The 12,890-nt window shown below is 42.3% G+C and overlaps 1 protein-coding gene across 2 annotated transcripts in view; it reads right to left on the bottom strand.

Annotated features, from left to right (window-relative positions):
• Positions 1-12,890, bottom strand: part of LIPH (lipase H) — a 46,322-nt gene that overhangs the window by 7,571 nt on the left and 25,861 nt on the right. For both annotated transcript variants that reach the window (XM_028101136.2, XM_088017986.1), the window contains 4 exons: positions 11,458-11,547; positions 7,207-7,374; positions 5,796-5,891; positions 3,864-3,975 (listed from right to left, as the gene is read on the bottom strand). In XM_028101136.2, the coding sequence (XP_027956937.1) occupies positions 3,864-3,975; positions 5,796-5,891; positions 7,207-7,374; positions 11,458-11,547 (466 nt within the window). The remainder of the gene's footprint in view (positions 1-3,863; positions 3,976-5,795; positions 5,892-7,206; positions 7,375-11,457; positions 11,548-12,890) is intronic.

Below are 12,890 nucleotides of genomic sequence, written 5' to 3'. Positions count from 1 at the left end.
GGATAAATAAAATGTGGTATGTGTGAAGAGTGGCACAGTGGGAGTAAGTTGGGCCCATAACCTAGAGGTCAGTGGATCGAAATACAATGGGTCTATCCATACCACGGAGTATTATTTGGCCATAAAAAAATGAAGTACTGATACATGCTATCAAATCTTGAAAACATTATGCTAAGCAAAAAAAAAAAACAAAAACCCAGACACAAAAAGGCAGGCCACATACTGTATGTTTTCATTTATGTGACATGCCCAGAGTATGGAAATCTATAGATAGAAAGCAGATGAGTGGTTGACAGGAGCTGGAGAGGAAGGAGGAATGAGGAATTACTAATAGGTATGGGGTTGCTTTTTGAGTTTTTAAGGTTTGTTTTTTTTTTAAAGATTATTTAACAAAGAGCACAAGCGGGGGAGTGGGGGGGGGGTAAGGAAGCAGGCTCCCTGCTGAGCAAGGAGCCCGATGCAGGGCTCAGTCCCAAGACCCTGGGATCATAACCTGAGCCGCTTAACCGACTGAGCCACGCAGGTGCCCCTGGGGTTGCCATTTGAGATGATAAAAATGTTCTGGAATTAGATGGTAGTAATGTTTGTCCATTTTGTGAATATACTAAAAACCACTGAAACATAAACTTTAAAAGGGTGCATTTTATGGTATGTGAATTATATTTTAATTTTTAAAAAGTTTAAAAATAAGGGCGCCTGGGTGGCTCAGTTGGTTAAGCGACTGCCTTCGGCTCAGGTCATGATCCTGGAGTCCCGCGATCGAGTCCCACGTCGGGCTCCCTGCTCAGCGGGGAGTCTGCTTCTCCCTCTGACCTTCTTCCCTCTCGTGCTGTCTATCTCTCATTCTCTCTCTCTCTCTCTCAAATAAATAAAATCTTAAAAAAAGTTTAAAAATAAAAAAAGCAATACGTCCAAGACATGGATACAGGGAGAGCCACCAGGCAGATAATATCTTTGAATGTAACTCCATTTGTACCCACAGTCTGGTAAGACTGAAGAAACCCAGGGCACATTCTCTGATATTATTTTCCCTTTCTTAAACTATAAAAACACTAAATACTAAAAACTAAAGGTTTACCTTGCAAAAAAAGAGAAAAGTAGACATAATCTTACCATGGAATAGAACCACCATTTTCTTTTTTCCCATATATTCTCTGATTGGTGATGACTCTTTCACAAACATGACTAAACTAAGAATGACTAAACGTGAATAAAACAGAGATGTTAAGGGCTCTATCTTAATCAAGAAAAAAACCTTCACATTTAGAAAGCCCTAACTGGGGGGGGGCCTGGGTGGCTCAGTTGTCAAGCATCTGCCTTCGGTTCAGGTCATGATCTCAGGGCCCTCGGATCGAGCCCCGCATCAGGCTCCCTGCTCAGCAGGAAGCCTGCCTCTCCCTCTCCCGCTCCCGCTGTGTTCCCTCCTTTGCTGTGTCTCTCTCTGTCAAATAAATAAATAAAATCTTAAAAAAAAATTTAGAAAGTCCTACTCGGGAGAAATTTACTACAGAAAATTAAAATTTCTAAGACATGTAAAGCCAATATGTAACCAGTTATTGGCATGAATAACCAAATTTTGTTAAGTGACCATTTCTCATTATAGGACCGCACAATTTCCCCTGCTCTTTCTTGGAATCTCCAGAGGAGGTATCTGCCTAACTTCCTTACTGAAGATCACAGCCTATAAACTGCCTGTCGCTGGTTATTCAAGATGCGCCCTCTAGCGGTGCCCTCCCTGAAAATGCAGCCCTTCTGGGTTTGGGGACATCTGATCCTCCATTTCCTTATATATAAAATACAGATGGTAATACCACCTCACGGGTTTTAGTGTGACCTGCATTAGCCAGCGTGTGTAATGTGCCTAGTTCAATAAACAAAGGCTGTTATTATTATGATCCAAGGATGCCTTAAAAAAGAAAGTCACCTCCAGACCACCAACACATACCTTTTCTATTCATCTACACAGTGAAACCATAGGCAATTGCCAGTTTCAGATGACATTCCAGTTGGTTCTCTATGAGTGAAGCCAACAGACAACCCAAGTGCCCAGTAGATAATAGGACCCCCCAAAAATGTTTCCTGAGTAAATGAATAAAATGAGCCTTAAATTTTTTGCTTAAAGGTTTTGAGTTATTTTCCCCATTTTCCTGATTATAAATTAATGGATGAAAACAATTAACCATTTTAAAACTATATAGATATACAACAGCATATAGAAGTAAAAGAGAAAGTAAAGAGAAGCTGAAAAAAGAAAAGTAAAGAGAAGCTTAAAAAAGCACTCATATTCCTACCCCCAAGGGACAATCTAACATATTAGACATATTTCTTTTTCATTTTTTTGGCATTGTTGAACTAATTTTATACTTTATATAATTTGATATCTTGCATTTTCCACTTCGCACATTATAAGCACTTCATTTAATATAGTTTCATAAATGAATGTATAAATACTATTATATGAGAATATTTAATTAACCATTTCCCCATCATTGGATTTTTAGGGTGTTTCCATGTTTCCAATTTTCAAAATCACATTTTCTGAGTTTCAGAAGCATACATATATATGTTTATATATATGTATGAGCTCACAAAAAAATTGAATTGTGTGTGGGTGTAGGTGCTTTTAGGTTGTGGGATTGTTGGGATGGGGCAAGTATTTGCAAGTTTATGTTACATATTTTATGCTATATATTTCTTTTTTTTAATTTATTTGTCAGAGAGAGAGAGCACAAGCAGGGTGAGCAGCAGGCAGAGGGAGAAGCAGGCTCCACACTGAGCAGGGAGTCCGATGCAGGACTCGATCCCAGGACTCTAGGATCACAACCTGAGCCGAAGGCAGATGCTCAGTCGATTGAGCCACCCAGGCGCCCCTTTATGCTATGTATTTATTTACTGTTTAAATCCTTTACAGCAAGCAAGGATGACTTTTGTAATTAAATGTATTTTAAAAATGAAGCAGAAGAGGGAGGAAGGGAGGGAAGAGTGAGAGAGGGAGGAAAGAAGGAAGGGAGGGAAGAAGGGGGGAAGGAAGAAGGGGGTAAGGAAGGGAGGGAGGAAAAAGGAAAAGAAAATAAATCTCTGTACCACTTTCATTTGTAAAGAGCCTAGAAGATCAAGAGCCACAAGAAGCAATTGCTCCCTACCCTAGGACCCAGCAATTGCACTACTGGCTTTTTACCTCAAAGATACAAATGTAGTGACCCAAAGGGGCACCTTCACCCCAGTGTTTATAGCAGCAATGTCCACAAGAGCCAAACTATGGAGAGAGCCTAGATGTCCACCAACAGATGAATGGATAAAGAAGATGTGGTATATACATACAATGGAATATTATGCAGCCATCAAAAAATGAAATCTTGCCATTTGCAATGATGCTAAGCGAAATAAGTCAATCAGAGAAAGACAATTATCATATGATCACACTCATATGTGGAATTTGAGAAGGCAGAGGATCATAGGGGAAGGGAGGGAAAAATGAAACAAGACGAAACCAGAGAGGGAGACAAACCGTTAAGAGTCTCTTAATCTCAGGAAATAAACTGAGGGTTGCTGGAGTGGAGGGGGTTGGGAGGAATGGGGGGGCTGGGTGACGGACACTGGGGAAGGTAGGTGCTATGGTGAGCGCTGTGAATTGTGTAAGACTGATGAATCACAGTACTGTACCCCTGAAACAAATAATACATTATATGTTAATAAAAAAATATGTATCTATCTATATATAAAAGAAGCAATTACTCCCTTAAATCTTTTGTAGAACAAAGACAAGTACAAACCTATAAATAAGAAAGTGGGTATATTTGGGATTTAATTTCTCTGCGCAAAAAGGGAGAGAGCAAACTGCAAACCATCCCAGCCCAACTTACTGATTGATTCTGGATTCTGTGATGTTCCCAGCTCTGTCGCTCAATTTGATTGTAATGGACCCTCTTCTTATGTTCTTGTTCCAAGTTATAATATCCACAAAGTAATGATATACTGCAAAACAAGGAGAGAGCACAGTAAGAGAGGGACACTCTCAACTGCTCCCCTGAAAGGCCAATTCCTAGAAATGCAACCTCCCTCATGACTTGAGTCTCTTGTTCTCTTCCTCCCTAGTTTCTCTGCAAAGATCCAGGGCAGAATTTTCTAATATTCCTTTCCGTGGTCCTTCCTTACATGGTCTACTGCTGAGTATGATTGGTTCACTGCAATCCCTGCCCTTTTAGACAAAACCAACCAGGCGGCCATGTAGAGACTCTCTAGAGCTGACAAGGTCTTCCGTAATCTGGGCCATGCCCACCAGCCCCCCTCATGTCTTCCCCAGTCATGCCATATCTAACCTGCACTGCCAGGTGTCTCTTGCTCCTGGGCCTTCTCCCCACTTGGACACTCTGACTTTGCCCCCTTTGCCAGCTCATCCTTCAGGTTTTGGCTTAATATCACTTCCTCCAGGAGGCCTTCACTGACCCTCAGACTAAGTCAGGTTTCCCTCTTAGAATTCTTATCATGCTCGGGTATTCTCCCCCTCATTAGTCAGCACACATACCTATATTTATAAAATGCAAGAGACAAAAGTGATAATCCAAAAAGTGGTAAATATATGGGTGTATCTACACAAATATTGCCTGAGTAATGTCTTATGCAGTTAAAAAAAAATAAAGCTAAAATATACTACAGTAGCTGGGAAGGGACGCCTCTTCGTAATCCTGGCAGTAGTACCATATAGGCTTGGTGTATTCCTACTGAACAAGTGAGAGTGCATGATGTGTTCAGAGAATTATTCTTCCTCCCCACTCTCTGCTTCCCAAGGTCAATGATGCTTTGGGAAGATGGAGATTCCACCATGATAGCCAGATCGGCTATCTCTTGATCAGACTTGCGAAGAAGGGGACAGAGGCTCAGGGAGATGCTGGTCTCATGAAGGAATAAGGTTAGCCCTAGAGTTGCCATTCCATGGCCCATTATTACTCGGGCACTTGCCTCACTTGGACCAGGCAGACAGCAAACCCTGGGCTGCCCCACATAGCTCCAAAGGAGGAGGGAAACCCACTGATCTGCAACCTCTTTTACTAGGGTTGCTCCTCAGAAAAGTGAAAAGGGGAACAAGATTGCAAGACATGCCCAGGAAAATTCCTACTTGATTCCCAGGGCATCTAATCATCTGCTGCCCCATTTAGCCCCCATCTGGAATACCCAAGCCCTCAATGTCTTTAGAAGGTCATCACAGTTGCTTTGGAGCTGGAACTGACCCATAGATGTGGCTGACACCTGATTTTACCTAGCCACAATCTCAGGTCTTTGCGGGGGGTTAAGCAAATTTTCTGGAAGATCTTAGTAATTAGAATGGCTCACAGGGGACACCTGGCTGGCTCAGTCAGTAGACCATGCAACTCTTGATCTTGGGGTCATGAGTTCAAGCCCCACATGAGGTATAGGGTTTACTTTAAATATATATATATATGTATATTTTTATAAATATACATATATTTATAAAAAAAAAAAGAATAGCCATCCAGTGAAGCTAACAATCATGATTTGTTGAGATTTAATCCCTATAACCCAGAAGATAGGCATTGTTATCCCTATTTCACCTAGCAGGACACTGAGACTCAGAGAGGTTAAATGTCTTGACCAAGGTCACATAGCTACTATGTGTTGGAGTCAGGACTCGACCCAAGTCCTTCCAGCTCCAAAGTCCACACTCCACCATGGCCTTCATTTGCCAAGAGGTAGCCAGGAAGCTGAGGCTCAGCCATTTAAAAAAAAAAAAAAAGGAGGGAGTTGGGCCAAAGCAAACAACCACATCCACCACTCACTGCAGTACGGTTCCTCCTTGGCTGTGTCAAAGAACGCTTTAGTCATAGGAGGGTCTTTCTGCTTTAAATACTCTTTCCAATTATCAGCATAATAGCCTGTAAAGCAAGTTGGAAAAATGTAACATTAACATGTATTATGTAAGTGTCAAAGTAGCTGGGGAGGTAGTGAGTGAAGTGAGTTTGACCGCCCACACCACCAAGACAACCTCCCTCTTACACCCACCCCCTACGGGGAGGACCTCCAGAGCCACCAGCGCATGCCTCCCCTGCATCCACCACACCTTGCTTGCTACCCTATCCCTCAGAGCTGAGACTTGCAAAATGACCCCACAGTGGCTCTCCCCCATTTTTACTGACATTGTATCACCCTGGTTCTTAGTAGCACACTAGTTCTCCCACACACTGTGTAGACTAAGAAGAGCGCTGACATTTTTCAGTAATACATTAATTTTACAGATTAAAAAAGATTCAGGTTTATACCTAAAATAGCATCACTCTTGCCAAGCATTGTGCTTTCTTGAAGAACTACAGTTAGGCCCCAAAATTGCACAGAACCTGAGCTTGCTATGACTATGTAAACAAGCAGGGGACTCCTCTCCTTTAGGTTTGTGCCTGCAGGAATGAGGCTGAGTGCTATCAGTGAGGTTTCTCTCTCTCCTCTGTCCCCACCCCTAGAGAATGGCCTTCACATGCTGACTTGACTGATCCGGAATGGGAACATGAGTAATTTTTAAAAGCTCCCTAGAGCTTTCCAATTAACTTAGGCACAATCAAGGTTGAAAACCCCTTGTCTCTAGCATGCCCTGATATTAACATGGGTTTTTCCTTTGAACAATTAGAAAATTCTCATGATCTTCCAGTTTCAAAGCCTCACCGTCTGGAATATTTCTACCAATCGTTAGCAAATGTGCAAGCAGCCTCCACAGTATATCTGTGACCCCCACTCCACCCTGCACATGCACATAAGAGTCAGGGTTCAGTGTGAGGGCATTTACAGACACAGTTTGTTGGAAGGAGTCATTCTGCAAGGCTCATTTGACAGGAGAGTCTGGGCCCTCTGTGACTCTCCCCCAGCAGAGAGGTTGCGTGCATGAAGAGGATGTTTCTTTCCCCAGGGGAGCTGGCTATGTAAGGTAACTATGCCCTGGGTGGGCTTGGAAACTCGTTTGGAACCTTCTTTATTATGCTGGCATGTCCAGGGAGGTTGCACTGCCCTCTAGATGAAATCGCATACAAATGGCTTTTCTAAGGTCCAAGAGGACTTCGCAGAACAAATTGGCTGGAAAAAACTAAGTAAAAATTTTTTTAAACCACGTAATTTTCAGGCCCATTTTTAGATAGTAAAATGGTGCTAGGATTCTACCAAAAATGAACTCTTTGTGAATCAAAGGGGAAAACTGCTTGGACTTACCCAGGAGGGGACAGGACTCCTTTTGTGGTATGCCACAGTTGACACACTTGCCGTTTCTATAATCCCGGTAGGAGTCACAGGGATACGCGGTGATAGAACAGTTCTCTCTCAGAGAAGAAAGGTACAGGTACACGGACCTCTGGTGGTCACACTTAAAATATCGCAATCCTGATTGTCAAAGGAAGGATCAAAGAGTAGAGCAGCTGCAGCGTTTAACAATAGCGCATCACACGGTATGCACGCGCACGATTCATCATCTGTCTCCTATAGGCCAGGCGCTGTGCTAACAGCTTCAATGTATTTTATTCCACTGAATCCTTATAAAAACCCATAGATCAGGATTCACGCTGGCACGTGGCAGGATGAAAGAAGATAGGCATGATTATCCCCATTTTACCCAGCAGGACACTGAGACTCAGAGAGCTTAAATGACTTGACCAAGGTCACACAGGTATTATGTGGTAGAATCAGGATTCAACCCATGTCCTTCCTTTGTCATTGAAAAGGAAGAGAAAAATCCAATGATAGTTTCTCCAGAGATTTTCAGCGGAAGGCAAGCACATTTAAACTAGTAGACAGAGAAAGAAGGTATTGAGGATTACTCCCAAGGAGGGGAGGCAGAGGAGACAGCTTTTTAAAAGAATGGGGGGCGGGGCGCACCTGGGTGGCTCAGTTGGTTAAGCGACTGCCTTCGGCTCAGGTCATGATCCTGGAGTCCCAGGATCGAGTCCCGCATCGGGCTCCCTGCTCAGCGGGGAGTCTGCTTCTCCCTCTGACCCTCCTCCCTCTCGTGCTCTCTCTCTCTCAGATAATAAATAAATTTAAAAAAATCTTAAAAAAGAATGGGGGATGCTTCCACCCTGGGGGCACAAGGTTAACAGGACAGTCAAGATTGACCTTGTAAACTAAAATGAGGAGAGACAGAATGGCTCCCTCAGGTGAGATCTCAATCTAGGTAAAAAGGCACATTTAGGTCACCTTTAAGAGGTGAGGGTTTATAGGTAGGGAGATTTTCAGAATAGAAGCATGAGGGGTGATCACAGGGAGTCGGCAAGAGATAAACATAAGGATTCTCTAGTTTTTTTTTGTTTTTTTAAAGATTTTATTTATTTGGCAGAGAGAGACACAGCGAGAGGGGGAACACGAGCAGGGGGAGTGGGAGAAGGAGAAGCAGGCTTCCCGCCGAGCAGGGAGCCCGACGTGGGGCTCGATCCCAGGACCCTGGGACCCGGGACCATGACCCAAGCCGAAGGCAGACGCTTAACGACTGAGCCACCCAGGCGCCCCAAGGATTCTCTAGTATTTTTGAGAGCCATGGAAAAGTTAGCAAGTTTGCCTGGACCTTGTACTCAATTAACAAGACTCCATGACAGCTCCAGAATGTTCTCACGCCAAGGTGGGGGCTGACCTGGCAGAGACCTAAGGGGTTCTCTAATGGGCGTACACAGGGTATTCATGAGAGAAGCCCAGAGGTAGGGGTTCCATTTCTGCTACAGGGTGAAGCGTGAATGAAGTAAGAGGGAGTGAACAATGGCAAGTGGCACTGGAAGCCATGAATGGGCAAGAGGAGGTGAGGAAAACCTCCAGTTAATTCCTAGTGGGTGCCAGGCAGTGCAATGGTGAGAGGGGAAAGCTGCGAAGTGCGGAGATGGCATCAGGAGGGTTGGACATGATGAAGCACGACAGCACACAGCACTGAAAGGTTATTGGAAGGTGGATGGGGCCGATGATGAAGTAAGTCATTCAGAAAAGGGAGCAGGGTCCCAAAGATGGGTAAACAAAGGAGGTGAGGATCTGGGTAGGAAACAGTGAACCCCAGGAAAAGAAGAGTTATGATTATGAGTTCATGGCTTGGAGAGGCATTGAGTGCTGGAATCAGACCCATGTTTCCTCTTCCCTCTGAGTCCACTTATGCCCATAGAGGAGATCAGTGAAGGACAGAAATAAACTGGGGCAAGAGAAGAGAAGCATGGGTTGGCATGGGGCCACGCTGGACTGGACTAAATCTGACAGGTCAGTATTGAATTATTGTTCCTGGAACTTCCACTTGCAGAAACAATGACATTGATAGCAATACAGAGAATGTCCTTTATAAGCAAGGCACATTATCTTTGGCTCCTGAGAGGTAGTGATGCTACACCACACAGGACAGAATTTGAGCCTGCACCATTTATGGTACAATATGGTAGACCCTACTTAAGCCATTTCATCTGGATCATTTCCAAACACCGTGTCATTTCCACGGGGCTGTATACAACTACCATTTTGTAACAAGATCATCTTTTTCTAGAATCACAACCTTGATTATTTAACTTTCTCTAGCAATGGTGAAATACATATTCAGAGCACTTAAGGATGGGTTTTTTTATTCTGTCCCCCACATTACTTTTATGTTCCCCTCTAACCACCCATTTTTTTGTTTTGTGAGTTTTTTCTCATTATAAAATAAAAAATGCTCATTTAGAAAATACAATAGGAGATGATGATGCAAAAATCACCTAGAAGTCCAATATCCACAGTTTACCACTAATAATTATTTGCAGCATTTATGTTTAGTCTTTTCTTCTATACTTACACATGTACAAATATACATTTAAAAAAACAAATCGGTATCATACTGTATAGTTTTGTGTCTTTCGCACTTAATATCCTATTGTAAGCATTTTCATTAATCTGAAAATATGACTTTTTAACAATTATATTCCTTTATGTGGGCATACCATAGTTATTTAACCATTTTCCATGTCGGATATTTAGACTATTTCTAAAAATTTAGCTATTATAAATAACGCTGTGTCAGATATCTTTGCACTTTGATTTTTGTCTACCTTTTCCATTATCTCTCTAGGAGAAATTCCTAGATATGGAACTTCTAGATCAAGGACACACCTTTTCAAGAGAGAGAAATAATTCATAATAGCTTTTAATCATATGGTTATGGTTATTTTTTTAAATTTATTTTTTAAAGATTACTTATTTATTCATTTATTTGAGAGAGAGAGAGAGAGAGAGCGCATGAGAAGGGGGAGGGTCAGAGGGAGAAGCAGACTCCCCGCTAAGCGGGGAGCCCGATGTGGGACTCGATCCCGGGACTCCAGGATCATGACCTGAGCCAAAGGCAGTCGCTTAACCAACTGAGCCACCCAGGCGCCCTAAAATTTATTTTTTTAAACTAAGTATAACTAACATACAGTGTTATATTGGTTTCAGATGTACAATATAGTGATTCAGCAATTCTGTACATTACTCAGTGCTCATCATGGTAAGTGCACTCTTAATCCCCTTCATCTATTTCACCCATCCTCCCACCCACCTCCCCTCTGGTAGCCATCAGTTTGTTCTCTATAGTTAAAGAGTCCGTTCTTCGTCTCTTTTTTCTTTGTTCATTTGTTTTGTTTCTTAAATTCCACATTTGAGTGAAATCGTGTGGTATTTGTCTTTCTCTGACTAGTTTCACTTAGCATAATACCCTCTAGTTCCATCGATGTTGTGGCAAATGATTTGATTCATTCCTTTTTATGGCTGAGCAATGTTACATTGTATAAGTATACCACATCTTCTTTATCCATTCATCTATCGATGGACACTTGGGTTGCTTCCATATCTAGGCTATTGTAAATAATGCTGCAATGGGTCTTTTTTTTAAGGAGTATATCTGAATAATAATTTTTAAGATATAATTTATATTTATACTATATCTTCTCAAATGATTTGTTTTCTTTTTTTTTTAAAGATTTTATTTATTTATTTGTTAGAGAGAGAGAGCGTGGGCGAGAGTACAAGCACGGGGAGCTACAGGCAGAGGGAGAAGCAGGCTCCCTGCTGAGCAAGGAGCCCGATGCGGGACTTAATCCCAGGACCCTCGGATCATGACCTGAGCCAAAGGCAGCCACTTAACTGAGTGAGCCACCCAGGCATCCCAATGATTTGTTTTCTATTAAAAACTATTATCCAGAGAATAAGATCAGATTTTTAAAATATGCCTTTTAAAACCACTACTGTGGGTGCCTGGGTGGCTCAGTCGGTTAAGCGACTGCCTTCGGCTCAGGTCATGATCCCGGAGTCCTGGGATCGCGTCCCGCATCGGGCTCCCTGCTCAGCGAGGAGCCTGCTTCTCCCTCTGACCCTCCCCGCTCTCATGTACTCTCTCTCTCTCTTTCTTGCTCTCTCAAATAAATAAATAAATCTTTATAAAAAATAAAAATAAAAATAAAACCACTACTGTACAGTATATAAAGTATCTGCACTTACCTCCCAATATTGTTTTGGGACAACCGGGTTGATCCAATCCTCCATTTGGGTAGAAGTCTATGTTTCCTAATGGCTCCTTGTAGCCCAGTGCTAAAGGAGAATACATTAGGCTTTTATTTTTGAACTTTTCACACTGCATAGTTCACTTGCTCGAAGGATATAGGCAGGGATTGTGGTGGTGTTGTTATACTTATTTAAATATTTTGCCCAAAGTTACCCAGCTAATTATTTAGAAAGAATTGTAGATTGCTTTAATAATTGCTTATTCTCTTTAACCTTGTAACCACAAAACAATCAGTAAAATGCTTGATTTAAATGATACACGTTTACATATATAGTGCATCACTGCAATAATAATAGCTATTACATATTGAGAACCTACATGTGTCTGTGGGCATGGTACTAGGTGTTAAATATACCCGTCCTCTAATTTTCACCATGTCTAAAAAAGTAGCCATTGGTAAATTCAGATGAAGTAAGTTACAGATGATGACACTGAGGTTCAGAGGATCTACTGAACAAAATGACACCACTAGAAAGGACAGAACCTCGGATCTGCGCCTCCCTCTGCCTGACTGCAAAGCTTATTCTCTTTCCTCAAAATTCACTCTTGCTCCAAGAATAAAAAATTCCATCTCTCCATTCCATCAAGCATTAAAATGGCATTGAGGTACTGCACTTAAGGAAGGTAATACTCTGCAAACTACATAGTATGAATGCAGCCATTTCACAGAGACATTTCCTCTAAGGCCAACAATTGCTGAATACCACACCAGAGAGCCTGTGATAGGTGGTCAAGGGTTTTTCTTTTTCTTTCTTTTTTTTCCAAAGATGGCAATTTCTTTCTTTTTTTCTTTTTAAGATTTTATTTATTTATTTAGGGACAGGGCATGAGGGGCAGGGGAGGAGTAGAGCAGAGGGAGAAGGACAAGCAGAGTCTGCACTGAGCATGGAGCCAGATGGGGGGCTCGATCCCCTGACCCTGACATCATGACCTGAGCTGAAATCAAGAGTCGGATGCTTAACAGGCTGAGCCACCCAGGCGCCCCTGATTAAGGGTTTTTCAGGTGGTTGTATCAAAAAGAGGGTGTATTACTAAAGACTACTCTGCTCTGTTCCCTCAACCCTCCCCAGGTTCCTACTCTGGCTCTTCTCCCAGACATCTGGATATAAAGACCCATCTTTAACATCACCCCAACCCCCATATCATGTACCCAACCCCTGATATGAAATCAGCACCATAAAAGACAGAAATGGCCAAGAAGAACCACAGAGAGCTGGAGAGCTATAGATGGCTCAGAATTCTCTCCATAGAGACACCACACTTGAACATATCTTTCAGCTTACGAAAATAAAACAGAAATCATGCATCCAAAGCCCACTGCATATATGGAAACATTTCTCCACATGGTGTGCAAATCAGCCTGCACTTG

This window comes from Eumetopias jubatus, unplaced genomic scaffold (genome assembly GCF_037043125.1).
Source record: "Eumetopias jubatus isolate StellerSeaLion01/CBP00866 unplaced genomic scaffold, mEumJub1_p1.0 scaffold_1, whole genome shotgun sequence".
Taxonomy (NCBI): Eukaryota; Metazoa; Chordata; class Mammalia; order Carnivora; family Otariidae; genus Eumetopias; species Eumetopias jubatus.
This window is presented reverse-complemented; position numbering and strand designations above follow the sequence as displayed.